Source organism: Tripterygium wilfordii, chromosome 5 (assembly GCF_013401445.1).
Source record: "Tripterygium wilfordii isolate XIE 37 chromosome 5, ASM1340144v1, whole genome shotgun sequence".
NCBI lineage: Eukaryota > Viridiplantae > Streptophyta > Magnoliopsida > Celastrales > Celastraceae > Tripterygium > Tripterygium wilfordii.
This window is the reverse complement of record NC_052236.1, coordinates 11,879,115-11,895,800: the sequence shown is the minus strand read 5'-3', so window position 1 is coordinate 11,895,800 and position 16,686 is coordinate 11,879,115. Positions and strand designations below refer to the sequence as shown.

Genomic DNA, 16,686 nt, shown 5'->3' with positions numbered 1-16,686 from the left:
AAAAGTGAAGTGTCCGGACACCCAAACAAGTGTCCGGACACCTCGAGCAGTTTTTGAGCAGATATGCAATCTGTCTCATTTTCTTCACAAAGTGTCCGGACACTTTATGAGCCGTCCGGACACTCGACGATAAATTTCAGTTTAAAACACATTGGGACAGTTTTAGTTTTAATTCTTTCACTGGTTTTGACAGAGAACGCCGAGAGAGAGAGAGAACTAGAGAGAAGAAGGATTTTGGTGTGAATCAAGGAGAAAGAAGCTTGACTTGAAGATTTTGGACTTTCTAAAGCTTGGTTTTCAAGATTTCTTCAAGATTGAGGTAAGATTTCCATGGATTTCAAGCTAGGGTTTATGGGTTTTGTGGGATTTCGTGAAATTAGAAGTTTTGGGGTAAAAGATTGTTGAGTAATCAAAGTTTATGTATATTAATGCTAGATTTGAGCTTGGATTGAAGTGTGGAGATAGGAGGAGAGGTGGTTGTCCTAAGGTTTGAAGATTTGGGCAAGGTGAGTAGTTTACCTTCAAATTTTGAGATAAATGTGAGTAGTTGGTTTGGAAAATAATAATTTTGGGATGTCAATTGAATTGCAAATGCGTGTATGGTGTAGGTTATTGAACTTGGAAGATTGGTGACTAGAGTTGTGGTGAGATTTTACTCAAACGAGGTAGGGATTTTCTTAACCCTTAATCTCAAACACTATTGGCTACCCGAATTATGTATTAAATTCGTTAGTTTCCGCCTTTTTGGTCAAGGGGAAACAAGCCTTGGATTGGGTGCGATTGTGAACTCAAATCTATATGTTGTGTGTTTAATATTGAATGCATTACCCGTGGACACTCGGTCATCTATCGAGTAGTCGATATTCTTAATTACATGGTTGAATGACATTGCGCGCAATGAATTTAGTTGCATGACATTCATGTGTGATGCTGCATTTGTGCATGGTGAAAGTGGTGGGTTGGATTTTGGTATGTACGTCAACGTGCACTAGTGGTTCCGGTAATTGGCTCTAGTGGCATGATATGGAATATTTGTGCGAGCATGTGCTAGTGGTTCCGGTTAATTGGCTCTAGCAACATGGCTCGGTTGGATGTACGGAATTGCATTTGTTTGACAACATGGCATATTGTTGCATTGCGTTATTTCCTTATAATATTCCGGACCGTTTTTTTTATTTATACTCCTATTCGGTATCCCTACTGAGCCTCCTGCTCACCGTTTCATTTTTTCCCCCTCCTCAGGTGATATAGGTACTAGCGCTAGTGCTCCGACTACGGATCAGCAGGGAGGAGCGTGACGCGGATGGCCTGGACTTGTGGTGATTTGTTGTTTATTTTGTGTGGTCTTTGATTAGTCTTAGGCTTAATGGTATATTGGGATATATACGAAATGTGTGGGATGAATGATGATTTTGGATGGTTAGGCTTGATGCCTGGGTATGTATGTGTGTATGATGAATTATGTTTGAGATGATATGGCCGGAGGCCCTGGATATTTAGTTTGGTGTTATGGGAATTGTGTGTTTTAAATTGTTATGTTTTATGCAGGAGGCATTCTCCGATATACGGGGAGGTGCTGCCGAATTTTTGTGTAAAATTTGTGTTGGTATAATGGTGAGTTAAATGTATTGAGTCTTGGTTTTTTTGAGTGGCGGCACGTGGGTGCACACACGTGTTGCCAATAAGTCACGTTCCTGGGACGGGGCGTGACACTCATGACCTCAATAGATAGGCATAGGCCCAAAGCTCGTCCAGCTCAGCACCCATGTGCCATTGGTGGATCCCATGAGTAAGATGCCTATAACTACCAAGGTCCCTCAGCCTTAAAAATATTTTGTTCTTGAAGGTATTAATTAATTGCTCTCCCTATCTATAATTACATTTTCTCCCGCTAAATGTTTTCATCCACTTCATTGACTTAAGTGTCAGAGCCTTCCCGACAGAACGACACCGACGTTAAGATTACATTCGACGGTCTTCCTTGATCTTCACAGGTCACTGGTGGACTCGTACAACAAAACATTGGTAGATTCACCACATCTATAATTTGACACCTTTTGAGATTTCGAGTTAAAAATTTACAAAATTCATTATTTTTTTAATTTGAAACCTTAATCATTGTTGAATTTAGAGATTTTCGTATTATCTTTAGTTATTTATAGGTCAAATGGGCACTTCTAATAGTTTCACTAGAAGTGTTCACATGATCTACCTAGTCACTCGCTTGGGCTAGCAGTTGGTATTTGAAAGCGAAAGTGCTCCTCTCTCAATGGGCCGGCCAATTTACGAATTTATTAATGAGGCCCACGTGTTAGTTACGGAAGATAAGTGGGCCCACATACGGATTATTTCACCTCTGATGGATCATTTCTCAAGGCCCAAGTTTTCGAAAAGAAGTCCAACTAGAGCCAGGCCCAGTAGTCGATAGAGATGGGAGCCGCAACGAGTGGCCCAATATTGCACCATCCAAATAGATTAGAAGGAAAGTCCCACCCCCTCTCCGTTAAGAAGATGTTTTTTGATCTTAGTATTTAAAGTGAGAAGGTCGAGGAAGAACAAAATCGCAATTCGGTTAGTAAAATAAAAAAAGGATTATGCGTTGAGAATGGTCGGGATAGCTCAGCTGGTAGAGCAGAGGACTGAAAATCCTCGTGTCACCAGTTCAAATCTGGTTCCTGGCACATGATTAATTTGTATTGAGTATCTATTCTATCAAATTGATTTATATAGATATTCATTACATTAATAGTATGGATCGTGATCCATACTTATCCATCTAGGTGTGGACCTGATATATCCATAGAAATCAAATAACCCAAAGTAGACAATATTTTTTGATATGAGTGGGTTGGGATTTCTAACATGACATCGGAGCGTAGTATTGGTCCAGTTGGACAGTCTTATACATATCCACTTGTTATGTTGTGTGTAGCATTAACCCGAATCCACAAGTGCGAGAGAGTGTCAAAACTTATTATAATTCAAATTTCAAATCGTTTCCAGCTATCCATGAATTGGTACCAATCTCTTATAAAAATGTCACAATAATTTTGGCTCGGGTTAATATAATTTGTTAGCGCTCAAAGATTGATTATGTTATAACTCAATCACCAAATGTTCGAAAGTTCTAAATCAATTATCTAAATTTTAAATTTGTTTCATTTTGATAACTCGGGTAAAAATTTAAAAATTTCATTTCATTTTGGTAAGTCAAGCGGATATTAGTATTTTTGGACAAAAAAATAGAAAACAACTCGACATGATCGGATTTTTTCCCGCAATATCAAAATGGAACAAATTTGAACTTTCGATTACTAACCGAGTTGTAACATGGCAAATCTATCAGTAATAAATACAGAGCAGAACCACTGAATATTTTTGGTTCTAATCTTTAACGCATAGTATTATTTTTTACTGTTTATATCCCTTATAAACGTGATTTTTTCCCACTTCACTGCATCGAAATTCCCTTTCTCGCACGCTCAAAATCTCTCGCTAAGCTCAATAGCTCCCCCTCTCTATCTCTCGTACCCTAATTTCTTCTGATTTCGTTCTCTCTCCGGATCAGAGATGGGCAGAAACGTTGTCTCCGATGAAGATGAAAGAGGTGAGTTCTTCGAAGAAACGCCTAATTTATTCGTTGAAACACGGCATATCTGTGATGTCGGGATATTAGCTGGTATTTTGGCTCCAATTTTGCAGATGAGGTCGGGCTTGAAGATGAGGACGTGGACAGGGAACCTTTGGACGCCGAAGAACTCGATAATCGGGATGACGATGAAGAGGAGGAAGAGGAAGGTAAGGGTTCCATTTTCATGAAATATTTTTGGAAATTTTGGGGTTCCCATTCGTATCGTTTTTAATGCCTGGGTGGTTTTTCTGGAGGTTTATGGGATCATAGCTTCGTTAGGATTTCTGCCTTGTTCCTTCGTCGTGTTAATTGGTGTTTGCATGCGGTAGTTTCTTAAAGATTTTTTTGGAGGGGGTTGGTTGTGGACGATACTCGGGTTCTTATTATCTGGGCGTGGAAATTTTGCATAATACAGTTGCCCTTATAGATGCTAAGATTGGCAGAACGATTTGTGGGTTCATATCGCAGAGCTTGCTGATACGTGGCAAAAGAAGGGACATGCTGTGAGTGGTATTGGCATGAATACAAAGAAGTTGCTGTTTGATGTGGTTAATGCTAATTCAAACCAATTCTGTAGTTTTGTTAATTCTTAAGGAAAATTTATAAGTTTCTTTGGGTTTACATTTTTTGATTGATACACTGTGACTTTCTGTCACCATTTATTCCCTTGGCCATATATGTTTATAGTGTGTTCATTCTATTGTTTCTTTATTATATCTGTATATATCTTTACACATATGCGTGTGTATAATCCTCCTCGTTAGTTATTTCCCTTCGGGTGTATGTTCGTATTTTTTGTTTTTTGTTCTTACGTGAACACTATATACTGGATGTTCTATTTGCTTGAAAATCTTAGCTAGTGTTGGTGAACTAGGAGTTAAGTGCATTACTTATTCTTCGTTTTTGCAGAAGATGGGCAAGATTTTTATGAGAAGGATGGCTTCATAGTTGATGACGAGGAAGAAGAGGATCAAGACGAAGAAGAAGAGAGGGCAAGCAGCGACGAGGAGAGACAGAAAAAGAAGAAGAAAAGGAAGAAAAAGTGATTTTTTTCTCTTCTATAACAAATTTTAATATTTTATCCATCATGAATGACATTTTATGAATAATTTTCGTGAGATCTGGGAAGGAAAATAAAAAGTTTGATGGCCTTTTAGACTATTGGGCAAATCACTAGTTTTACAGTGTTTTCATGACATTCGATGAATAATCTTCGTAATGACTTCATGTAAAAACTTCTCAGAGAATCGGAGGATGTCCTCGATGAAGATGACTATGAGCTGCTTCGGGATAACAATGCGTTTTATCCACGTATGAAGGTTGTAATTCATCCTCCGGGCTTTTCCTTCATATTTCGTTTCTTCTTAACTTATAAGTTTCTGCTTGCACTAGGAGATGTTTGCTTGATTTTTTTTTTCCTTTTTTTAGGAGAGCAAAAAATTTAAAAGATTGAAGAAAGCTCAGAGGGATGAGGAAGGATCTGGATTTTCTGATGAAGAGTTTGACGGAAGTGGTAAAGGTGGAAGGACTGATGAGGAGAAGCTTAAGCGCAGATTATTTGGTGATGAGGAAGGTATTTGTTTTCGAATTTTCTTGTTCAATTGTTGTTTTATTTTCTTAAGGGAAGTTAATAGCAACATGAAACTGTAGGTGCACCACTGGAGGATATCGCTGAAGAGGAGGAGCAAGCAGAAGAAGAGGAGGATGCAGACATTGGTGAGGAGGACGAAATGGCTGATTTTATTGTTGATGAGGAAGAAGTTGATGAGAATGGAGCTCCTGTGAGGTATAAGTTGTATGGTGTTCCTTTGTGTCTGTTCTCTTACATATTGTGATTTCCTTCTTATTAATTTGTTCATTGTGTAGACGGAAAAAGTTGAGGAGAAAGAAAAATAGACAAGCACCGGGTGTTTCATCATCTGCTTTGCAGGAAGCTCATGAGATATTTGGCGATGTTGATGAACTCTTGCAACTTCGAAAACAGGGTCTAGAGTCCAGTGAATGGAAGGAAAGGAGACTTGAAGATGAATTCGAACCAATTGTCCTTTCTGAAAAGTACATGACTGAAAAGGATGAGCAGATCCGGGTGACTGATATTCCAGAAAGAATGCAGGTTTTGTAATATAATTAATGTAGACACAAGCACACATACGAATTTCTGTTCATACTATATTTCCTTTTGCGCATGGAAGTGAACTTATTCTTGTTTGTAGATATTTGAGGAAAGCACTGGTCCTCCTTTAATGGATGAAACTAGTCTGTTAGAGGAGAGCAGCTGGATAGAGAATCAGCTGAATCAACTTCCAAGCATTGTTCCACCCTTACCTGTTGATGATAAAAGGCCGTCTGTAAACAGAGATGACATTATAAGATTTTTGGAGCTAGTGCATGTGCAGAAGCTAGATGTTAGTACTTCTTGATTTACTATTTTAACTCTTTATGAATACATTTTAGTATAGAAAACTTGTGCCCTAGTGGTAAAGTCGCTTTATCACAATCTAGGGTCACTTGATCAAATATTGGAAACAACCAACTACAAATTTTAGGGGTTAAGGCTGTGTAGATCTTGCTGATCCCCAGCCCTTTGTAAATTGTGGGAGTTTTTTGCTCGGGAGTCGTTTTAATAGTTATATATCTGGATGTGGCATTTTTCTTAGAGAGCCATTTCATTGTCTTTCAGATTCCTTTTATAGCAATGTACCGGAAGGAGGAATGCCTTAGCTTGTTGAGAGATCCTAGGCAACATGAAGATGATGGTGAGAATCAGGATAAATCTGGGTTAACACCCACAGTAAAATGGCATAAGGTAAAGACATTCTCATGGAACCAACAGTGCTTTGCTTTTTGATAAAATGGATTTTATGCAGCATCTGAAAAGTTAATTTGTGTTAATTATGTAGTTACTTTGGGCAATTCACGACCTCGACAGAAAGTGGTTGCTTCTTCAAAAACGAAAGAATGCACTTCATTCATATTATAATAAGCGATTTGAAGAAGAATCTCGCCGGATATATGATGAAACAAGACTCAACTTAAATCAGCAGCTTTTTGAATCAATTCTCAAGTCGCTCAAAGCTGCAGAATCAGAAAGAGAGGTTGATGACGTGGATTTGAAATTTAACCTGCATTTTCCTCCTGGTGAAGTTGGTGCGGATGAAGGGCAGTATAAAAGGCCGAAAAGGAAATCACAATACAGCATCTGCAGCAAGGCTGGGCTATGGGAGGTTGCCAGCAAGTTTGGCCACAGTGCGGAGCAATTTGGACGAGAGTTATTTTATGTGGAGCTGGTAAGTTTGGATTTACTTGGTGCTTTTATTTTGTTTTTCAGAGATGTAACGCTCCTGCTTCATCTGACTTTAGAATGATGAATTGGAAGATGCTAAGGAAACCCCGGAGGAGATGGCATCAAACTTCACTTGTGCAATGTTTGAAACACCTCAAGCCGTCCTCAAGGGGGCCAGGCACATGGTAATATGTCTTTGGTCTTGCTTTGTGTATTTGTGAGTACAAAGTTGTTTGATGCATGCTGCTCCTAAAAACAAATTGGTGGCTGTACGATGGTTGATCATAGTTTATGTTTTAACTCCTTTTACTGGTTTTGCAGGCTGCGGTGGAGATAAGTTGCGAACCATCTGTCAGGAAATGGTTCCGCGGCTTCTTTATGGAGAGGGCTGTTGTATCTACAAGTCCAACTCCTGACGGGAAGTTGGCTATAGATTCTTTCCATCAGTTTGCTGGACTTAAGTGGTTGCGCGAAAAGCCATTGAGCGCATTTAAGGATGCACAATGGCTGCTTATTCAGAAGGCTGAAGAGGAGAAGCTGCTTCAAGTCACTTTCAAGCTGTCAGATGAAACTCTTAGTGCATTGAAAGAAGAGTTTGATGGGCATTATCTTAGTCGCGGTGTTAGTAAATCTGCTCAAGTTTGGAATGAGCAAAGGAGGTTGATATTGCACGATGCAATATATAGTTTCCTTATACCTTCGATGGAGAAAGAAGTACGATCTCTGTTGACTAGTAAGGCTAAAAGCTGGTTACTTTTAGAGTACGGTAATGCGTTGTGGAATATAGTCTCTGTGGGGCCATATCAAAGAAAGGAAAATGATCTTTCAGATGATGAAGCTGCACCAAGGGTGATGGCTTGCTCTTGGGGCCCCGGAAAGCCAGCAACTACTTTTGTCATGCTTGATTCATCAGGAGAGGTGCTAGATGTGTTGCATGCAGCGTCTCTCTCTTTACGGCCTCAAAATGTTAATGACCAGCAAAGGAAGAAACAAGATCAACAACGCGTTTTGAAGTTCATGACAGATCATCAACCTCATGTTGTGGTTCTGGGAGCTGTGAATTTGTCTTGTACACGGCTCAAGGACGACATTTATGAGGTAAGAACTGCTCATTGTTGGTTGCCATGTTCCTCTTTTGGCCAAAAATGGATTACAAATTTACAACTTTCCTAGGCTTTTGTTATGCCCCATCTTTTCCTCCTATGTTATTTCACGCGAATTATCTTTCTGTTTTCTCGAAGTGTTAGTAGTTTCTTCATAATTTCATGTGGTGTCTATCTAATACATGTTTCCTTGTTCAGATCATTTTTAAGATGGTTGAGGAAAATCCTAGAGATCTTGGTCATGAGATGGATGAGCTGAGCATCATATATGGGGATGAATCTCTGCCTCGCCTTTATGAAAATTCTCGTGTCTCATCTGACCAGTTGCCTGGACAGCCAGGTAAATTCATTGTGCATATACTCTTTTGAGAAGGAAGTTAATTGATGTATCAAAAGTAACCAAAGAGGGCATCACCCATTTAAGATCCTTTATAAGAGATGAGATCTCTTGCATCAAGGATAGCTTTTCCATCTATATGGATATGGCAAGATCTCGCTGCATCAAAAACAAAAGGAGTTTAACCTTTTATCCTTGAACATGTCAGAAAGAGTTTCCATGCCTTCTATAGCCTTTTTGTTTCTTTTCTCCAAATGAACCAAGAAGCAAAGTTATAGTTGTACAAGCTTTTGCCCCTGTTGTTCCTTTACCAACTTGCGAGGCCGTTATCCGACTCTCTAACCATTCAATACCCACAAGACTCAAAGCCATGTCTCTTAGTTTGCTAACTCAATCAGAAGTAGGTGTCTGACTGTCTCCACTTTTCTTTACGTAGGAAACATTTGTTGCCAGGCAATTCACACCGTTAAGCCTCTTAATTTTGTGCATGCTTGCAGATATTTTATAGTCAATTTAATTTTTTAATGTTGCCAGGCATTGTCAAGCGAGCTGTTGCTCTTGGTCGATACCTTCAAAATCCACTGGCAATGGCTGCAACACTTTGTGGACCAGGGAGAGAGATTTTATCTTGGAAACTTGATCCTTTAGAGAACTTTCTCACTTCTGATGAGAAGTATGGAATGGTGGAACAAGTGATGGTAGATGCTACCAACCAAGTGGGCCTTGACGTCAACTTGGCTATGAGCCATGAGTGGTTATTTGCATCTTTGCAATTTGTATCTGGGCTTGGGCCTAGAAAGGCAGCATCCTTGCAGAGGTCTCTGGTAAGAGCTGGGGCTATATTCACACGAAAAGACTTTGTAACAACCCATGGACTTGGTAAAAAAGTGTTTGTCAATGCAGTTGGTTTTTTGCGTGTCCGGCGGAGTGGGCTGGCTGCTAGCAGCAGCCAGTTCATTGATTTATTGGATGATACGAGAATCCATCCTGAATCTTATGGGGTGGCGCAGGAGTTAGCGAAAGATGTTTATGATGAAGATATCAATGGGGATACAAATGATGATGAAGATGCACTTGAGATGGCAATAGAGCATGTTAGAGACCGGCCTAACTTATTGAAAAGCCTCAACATTGATGCCTATCTGGAGAGCAAAAATCGTGAGAACAAGAGAGAGACATTTGATGATATTAGAAGGGAGTTGATGCAAGGTTTTCGGGATTTCCGTAAACCTTATAAAGAACCAAGTCAAGATGAGGAATTCTACATGATTTCTGGTGAAACTGAGGATACGCTGGCTGAAGGTATGATTGTGCAGGCTACAGTCCGCAAGGTGCTAAGTCAGAAGGTTATATGTGCGCTTGAAAATGGATTGACTGGAATGCTTTTGAGGGAAAATGTTGCTGATGATTGGAGGGATAATGTTGAGTTGTCTGATAGGCTACATGAAGGGGACATACTGACTTGCAGGATTTCATCAGTTGTGAAAAACAGATATCAGGTCTTTCTGTCTTGTAAAGAGAGTGATATGAGAAACAACCGTCACCAGCACATTCGAGACCTTGACCCCTACTATCATGAAGACCAGAGCAGTGTGCGAAGTGAGCAGGAGAAAGCTCGTAAAGAGAAGGAGCTTGCCAAGAAACATTTTAAACCAAGAATGATTGTTCATCCCCGTTTCCAGAATATAACCGCTGACGAAGCAGTGCAGGTGTGTCGTAATTTGTAAATTATGGAACAATCAATTTTTTTGTCTTTTTGATTATGCTTAGATGTATGGTACAGTTAACTGAACCATGAACTTTTATAATAGCTATATGATATATGTTGAGTTACTTGGTATCTTAGATACTCATTAGTTATTTATGTACAGTTATTGTCTGACAAGGATCCTGGTGAAAGTATTATACGCCCCAGTTCTCGTGGACCTTCGTATTTAACTCTAACACTAAAAGTGTATGATGGAGTTTATGCTCACAAAGACATAGTTGAAGGTGGAAAAGAACACAAGGACATTACAAGCTTGCTTCGCATTGGGAAGACACTGAAAATTGGGGAGGATACTTTTGAGGACTTGGATGAGGTCAGTCTTCTTTCTTGTGGGAATTGCTTTTGGTGGCCTTGGATTATGCTTCTGATGCTGATTTCTAATGGTTGAAAGTTGGTGTTAATATCAACTAGTGAATTAGCTGATTTATCTACTCAAAATAAATAAATAGATGTGCTCTCAGAATGCTTTATTATCTACAAAGTTATAACTAGCCATTTGGTAAGGAGAGGATGTTTCCTTCATTATCATCGATGGATGAAATACTTCTGTACTTAGATATGTCACTAATGACTAAACTGCTTAGAGATTTGTATGATGTTGATGCTGACACATGCATCTTTGAGTATGGTTTCTGTTGTCACACATTTATGTGTGACCATGTGAGGGTGTGGGCATAATTTCTGATGAGAATTTGTGTGTGCCTGTTGTGGTGCAAGCAGATGATACCTGATCTGTTCCTTAACAATGTAGGTAATGGATCGATACGTGGATCCCTTGGTGGGTTATTTAAAGGCTATGTTAAGTTATCGCAAGTTCAGGAGGGGCACTAAAGCAGAAGTGGATGAGCTTTTGAGGATTGAGAAATCAGAATATCCAATGCGGATATTATATGCTTTCGGCATTTCCCAAGAGCACCCAGGCACATTCATTCTAACTTATATACGTAGTACAAATCCGCACCATGAGTATGTTGGTCTCTATCCAAAGGGATTCAAATTTCGGAAAAGGATGTTTGAAGACATTGATCGGCTTGTGGCATATTTCCAAAGGCATATTGATGATCCCTTACATGAGTCGGCACCGTCTATCAGATCAGTTGCTGCTATGGTGCCAATGCGAAGCCCTGCATCTGGGGCATCTGCAGGTAGTGGCTGGGGTGGTTCCACCAATGAAGGTGGTTGGAGAGGGCATTCGTTTGATCGAGATCGATCTTCTACTCCAGGTTCAAGAACAGGTAAAGCTTTTAAATATATAATAAAGATATGTAACTGCCATCTTTTGCATGCCCATGATAGTATTCTAAAGCATATTATCTATTTAATTTTTTGTTCCATTCCTTGGACTTTTATTTCATGTTATGTGGAAGGTTTATTACGATGTCTGTTCTGGGATGCTCTGTATTGCAATGCATTTTTTTGGGCGTGTTTTAGCTACTTGTTAGAGAATATTAAAAACTTGATGCTACTTAACCGTGGCTGGATGAAAATTTTAATCGCCTACATTGGGGCCCAGACATCTTCTGCAAGCTCACAGTCTGTTCTAATTTTGCACCTCTTTCTTGTGCTCCGTATTTTTATTATCTTAGACTTCTTAGTGTACAATTCAGATTAAACTTCTTCAGATGGTTTATTTATATTATTGTTCTCCTCTAAACTTCATTGTACGATTCAGATTCTATTGTGTTGCATTTACAGGTCGGAATGATTACAGAAATGGTGGTGGGCGAGATGTGCATCCAAGCGGGTTACCTAGGCCATATAGTGGGCGTGGACGTGGTCGAGCCTCGCATAACAGTAGCAGAGGAAACAGTGGCAGCAATGAGAGGCAGGATAATAGCTATGACACTACTTCTAAATGGGATTCAGACAGCAAGGATGAAAATGATGGATGGAACAAATTCCCAGGTGCCAAGGTTCAAAACTCTCCTGGCAGAGAAGCTTTCCCAGGTGGCTGGGGCACTGGTGGTAGTGGTGGCGGTGGTGGTGGCAGCAGTCGGGGTGCTACTGGTGGTGGTGAAAAGGGAAGTGGTGGTGGCGGCAGTTGGGATGCTGCTGGTGAAAAGGGTAGCAGTGGCAACAATACTGGCTGGGGGACAAGGTAACGGTGGCGGTGGTTCTGAACTTCTGATGATGGGGACTCCGGGTCGGGTGCAAGTTCCAAGAAAAGCTCTACACCAGCAAAACCTGACAATGGGTGGTCTGGACCCATTCTTCTAGTCATGAACCATGATTTGGTAAGCGTCTCAGGGGGGCTTGGTGTAGCTATAGGTTTTCGGTGAAGTATGATGAATTTTAATCTTTAACTTTCCTCAAGTCTCTTCTTGGCATCTTTATTCTCCTGGCTGAATGGAATGTGGCTAAGGCCATGATCCATTATCCATCATTTTACTTTTCTTCTTTTATAAAACTTTTAAGTTGGTGCTTCCCACTCATCCATGAGTTGGATACCGTTGTACGTAATAAGACCCACATCATCTTATGCACAAGAGTTGTTTACATTTTTCACCCTTTATTATTCCAAGCTTGGTCTCTTCATAAGGTTGTTCCACTGTAATTGTTCTCAAAAGATACAGAAACAACCATGACACATTCATGGCATTGAGGTACAAGTTGAATTATCAACAAAAATCCGACTTGGGATTGGCAAAGAACTGCTTAATCAAAAGCCAGTAATGATTGGGGGATCTCAGTTATCTTCGCTATTGAGTTATACGTATAGGATTTCATGTGCATGATAACTTAAACAATTAGGATATAAATTGTTGAGATTTTTATCATTTTCGATCAAAAACAAGGGCAAAGATGCCAAGAAGCAAGAGAAGGTACTCTTTTTTACATTCCCAAAATACCACATTCGTTGCTTATTTTCCAAACATAAAAAAGCACCCATGCAGAAGAAGAGAAGGTACAAACTAGACATTAGTACGGGAAATTTAAGTCATTTACATAAGAAGTTGCAAAGTAGAAACAGGTATAATCACATTTAAACAGCAGACTCGAGAGTACTCAAGGGTTCAGACCACTTCCACTCCAAGAAGGTGTTTACTATAATTGCAGGCACCAAGTTATTATCAAAGAGAGAGAAAGTAAGCCATGATCCGAGCACTGTAATAACTAATAACCTAGTCGAAAGGCCATCCAGAATACCCCATTTGGTGATTATTGTCATGCATAGTTGGTGAGCTGTTTCTGGTTGTTCCATTATGCCTCGAGCCAGAACTTGAGGAGCGGAATGGCCAAAGGTAAGAGAATGGATTCCGTCTTCCTTGATTATCCCTACCATTTTCTCTTTCATTGTTTGTGCTGCTTCTACTTTGACCACTTGAGCTTTGACAGCCATGGCTGCTACCGGATGCTTGTGGTGGCAGCTCTTGGCGACACACAGGGCATGAGTTGTGCTGGACTAGCCATGGCACTATACAGTCCGAGTGATACATATGGTTACAAGGCATCTGTCTTACTTCAGATCCCAGCTCAAATTTTTCATGGCAGACAGGGCAGTGAGAATCAGAACGAAGATGCCTCTGTGTGACCTTGATGGTTGGCATTGCGTTGATTGAAGATCTGGTTGCTGGGGGAGGACCTCGGCGATCATTAGCCGAGAGCTGTTCAAATAGTTCCTCCAATCCAGGACCAATAAAATAATCTCCAGCATTACCTCGTCCTCGTGTGAACCCAATTCCAGGAGTCCCATTAAAAAAAGCTTCAAATTCACCATTTCCGGCCAGCCTAAAAGGAACTTGACCTCCAAAAACCAACAAAGGACCAAATCCCTCAGGAATAGGATCTGATCTCCCCCTGATATCATGGTTATAGTTTCTGTCTGCTAATCGCTGCCTCATAAAAGCTGAGAAAGCTTCCATAAGCCCAAACCTCTGGTCATGATCTTCATCATTGTCCAGTCCAAAGTAATCTAAAGGGCTGACACGCACCATATCATCAAGTTCTTGAACAAATCCTCCACTACAGATGGAACAAAGTGCATCTTGTCCTTGCAGTCTGACCGGCTGCCTGCATCTGTGACACCAGTGGGTGTTCCTGCTATTCGACATCTTCCTCTCTCCTCCCTGAACAAAGCCTCAAAATATAATATGAATTCAAACTTGTGATTCTCACAAAGAAAGAATTAACAACAATAGTTCTCAAAACTTCACAAAGCAAGCAAAGTGAGGCAACAATAACTGTCTTGAATCTTGATGCCAAACTCCCTCCCCAACCCCCCAAGAAAAGAATTATAACTGACAATTTAATGGATAGATATCTAATCCTAGTTGTACATCTAAAGTTTCCGAAAGGAGCTTAGTTACACGGTACTACACTAGGAACAGTGAAAAACAGCATTGAATAGAATTCATCACAATGCAGGCTGCAACTCTTAGCAAGAACAACATTGGATATGTTTCCTTCTCTTTAATTTTGTATATGGAGATGATATGAAGATTAATCATGATATCTCAACGATATTCCCCAGCCTTAACCCACACCTAATCAACTTTTATTTCCACTATTTTCCACTGTTAAATATAACAATTCTGACTACAATGCGCCCTATGATCCACCAAACATTTAACATATCTATCTGCCTTCAGAGCTCTGTCCAGTTGCATCATGATTTGCATGAAGTTCACATCAGACCAAAAATACTATATATTTGAAATTTCAAACTCAAGGCACAAGATTTTCAAAGAGGATAGTCATTGATTTACAAACAAAGAGACATTTTTTAGCCAAAGAGCAAGATTGGTAATGTTCTATTAAATTGCTAATAAGTTTTCACATCAGTCTGCCCACAGATTTGTCTGTCCAATATACAAATGATGCCCACCACTAGGAGTAAGACTGTCTGGAGAAAAGGCGAGAAGCGAATGAGTACCGTCCTCGGAATTGCTAGAAAACAAAAGCTAGAAGTTTCCGCGAGTAAAACACTACTCTCAATCAATTCCCCCGAAACTTGCAAGTAATACCAACAAAACTCAGATCAGATTCAAAATCACAAGGATCCCAAGAAAGTGAAGAATCACAAATTTGCATACAGATACAACTCTGAGAAAGCAAGCAATTAATCATGTTGAGCTTATCAGACAACAGTTCTACTTTATTTCCATCTCAAAATCCTTTCGTCCGTTTCAACAAGTAACAAAATCAAATCAGGAAAGAAAAAAGAAAAAAAAAAACAGTTCCAGTTTCGATTGCATTTCATTTCCTAAACTCTCTGCAACCAAACAGACAATAAAAGCAAAAATTCCGTTTCCTTAAAAAGACTCAAAAACACAATGAAGACTCAAAATCGCGTAAATACGATTCTATGATATCAGTTAAAGTCAAGTCAAGCAATGAGATAAACAATCAACACAGTTACCAAATCTGATGCCGTAAGAACGTACCTTCGAAGGAGATGAACTACGCCGATGGATCCTGATGCGATGAACAACGATGAGGGAGAGAAGGAAAAGGATAAGAGTAAGAGAGGGTTGGGGGCTGAAGGTTGAGACGGACTGGACTGGTTTTTGGCTTATCAAGAACCTCACACGTGCCACTCTTTGTGCCAACTGTTATTGTTCTCTCTGTCTGATTGTCCCTGTCTGCATCATTACTCGCTCTTCGTTGTCTCTTCTTCATCACTCGCTGGATTGTTTTTTTGCAACTTCTTACTCCAAAGTTTTTTTTTTTTTTAAATTATTATGAGTATGGATTAAAAATTCATGTTTTAGACACATTGATTGGTTAAATTTATGTCGAAAAATCGATCGTTGAGAAAGTAAGAATTGGTCAGTAAATCTAATGATTATTGTGGATAATCGATAACACTCCGACGTTCAAATTAATAAGCTCATACTTTTTCTCATTTCTTTTTTTTTTTTTTTTTTTGTATTTATAGTGCATACAAGTCGGTCCTCCTTGATTGAGGGGATTGACGGGCTTCCCTTTTGTCAATGGCTAATTTCGTGCCATTGATCTTATGCCCTAATCATGAGATCCTTTTCACTTATTTCTCTCGATATGCTCCTCACTGACATGTGTTAAATCTTTTAAAGGTCCTTTTCATAATTTTAATAATGACGATTTTATTCATCTACACTAAATTTATCAGTTATTTTTGGGATAAGTTTTGAAAAACTTTCACAAATAGTTTAAAATAAAAAATTTCGGACTAAACAAACTCCTCTACTTTATGTATCAGGGACTCATATACCAAATTTTCATGTTGACGTGACAAAGAAGTATCGTTGAGTATCTACATGAATTTTTAATTGTTATAATTTTTAATTTTTAATTGTTTTAGTACAGGGGAAGGGATGTGAGAGGCTCGAACTCGAGACTTATATGAGATACCACACACATGAATGTCGTTTGAATTACTCGTGGTTCTCATATGAAATTAGAATTATTTTTTTTTGCACCAACATATGAAATTAGACTTTGATGGTTCCTTTACCCAAATGCTTAATCTTCCCCTTTTGAATTAAGAAAATCATGCAATATGTCTGGCCTCTACTCAAGACCTAGCATATGGTCACCATCATCAAAATGACAAACTATTGTAGGTATCTAGTTGTTTAAAAT

At 39.4% G+C, this 16,686-nt stretch overlaps 2 protein-coding genes, 1 long non-coding RNA gene and 1 other non-coding gene across 9 annotated transcripts; 3 read left to right on the top strand and 1 right to left on the bottom strand.

The window, feature by feature from the left end:
- The first annotated feature begins 2 nt into the window (after positions 1-2).
- On the top strand, positions 3-1,632 carry LOC119998917. 3 transcript variants are annotated; one of them, XR_005468314.1, is made up of 4 exons: positions 3-319; positions 436-506; positions 609-665; positions 1,243-1,632. It is a non-coding gene; the product is annotated as an uncharacterized LOC119998917 (long non-coding RNA). The 3 variants fall into 3 exon arrangements; XR_005468313.1 differs by having other exon boundaries at positions 436-665; XR_005468312.1 differs by lacking the exon at positions 3-319 and having other exon boundaries at positions 333-665.
- Positions 1,633-2,608: 976 nt separating this feature from the next.
- TRNAF-GAA lies at positions 2,609-2,681 on the top strand. The gene has a single exon. It is a non-coding gene; the product is annotated as a tRNA-Phe (tRNA).
- A 769-nt stretch (positions 2,682-3,450) lies between these two features.
- On the top strand, positions 3,451-12,627 carry LOC119998764 (transcription elongation factor SPT6 homolog). Of its 2 annotated transcripts, none has more exons than XM_038846170.1 (17): positions 3,451-3,607; positions 3,703-3,798; positions 4,544-4,673; positions 4,875-4,950; positions 5,060-5,204; positions 5,282-5,417; positions 5,498-5,744; positions 5,845-6,036; positions 6,312-6,437; positions 6,532-6,918; positions 6,992-7,099; positions 7,236-8,012; positions 8,216-8,357; positions 8,889-10,063; positions 10,226-10,435; positions 10,874-11,357; positions 11,818-12,627. In XM_038846170.1, exons 1-17 carry the CDS (start codon positions 3,571-3,573, stop codon positions 12,222-12,224), a joined length of 4,875 nt encoding a protein of 1,624 aa, XP_038702098.1. In that variant the 5' UTR covers positions 3,451-3,570; the 3' UTR covers positions 12,225-12,627. The 2 variants fall into 2 exon arrangements, with proteins under 2 accessions (XP_038702098.1, XP_038702097.1); XM_038846169.1 differs by having other exon boundaries at positions 4,541-4,673.
- A 298-nt stretch (positions 12,628-12,925) lies between these two features.
- LOC119998765 (probable E3 ubiquitin-protein ligase RHC1A) lies at positions 12,926-15,657 on the bottom strand. 3 transcript variants are annotated; one of them, XM_038846172.1, is made up of 3 exons: positions 15,507-15,597; positions 14,948-15,072; positions 12,926-14,189 (listed from the first exon to the last, which is right to left on the bottom strand). In XM_038846172.1, the coding sequence occupies exon 3, from the start codon at positions 14,172-14,174 to the stop codon at positions 13,245-13,247; it is 930 nt and encodes a 309-aa protein (XP_038702100.1). In that variant the 5' UTR covers positions 14,175-14,189; positions 14,948-15,072; positions 15,507-15,597; the 3' UTR covers positions 12,926-13,244. The 3 variants fall into 3 exon arrangements, with proteins under 3 accessions (XP_038702100.1, XP_038702101.1, XP_038702099.1); XM_038846173.1 differs by having other exon boundaries at positions 14,996-15,072; XM_038846171.1 differs by lacking the exon at positions 14,948-15,072 and having other exon boundaries at positions 15,507-15,657.
- Positions 15,658-16,686: the final 1,029 nt, after the last annotated feature.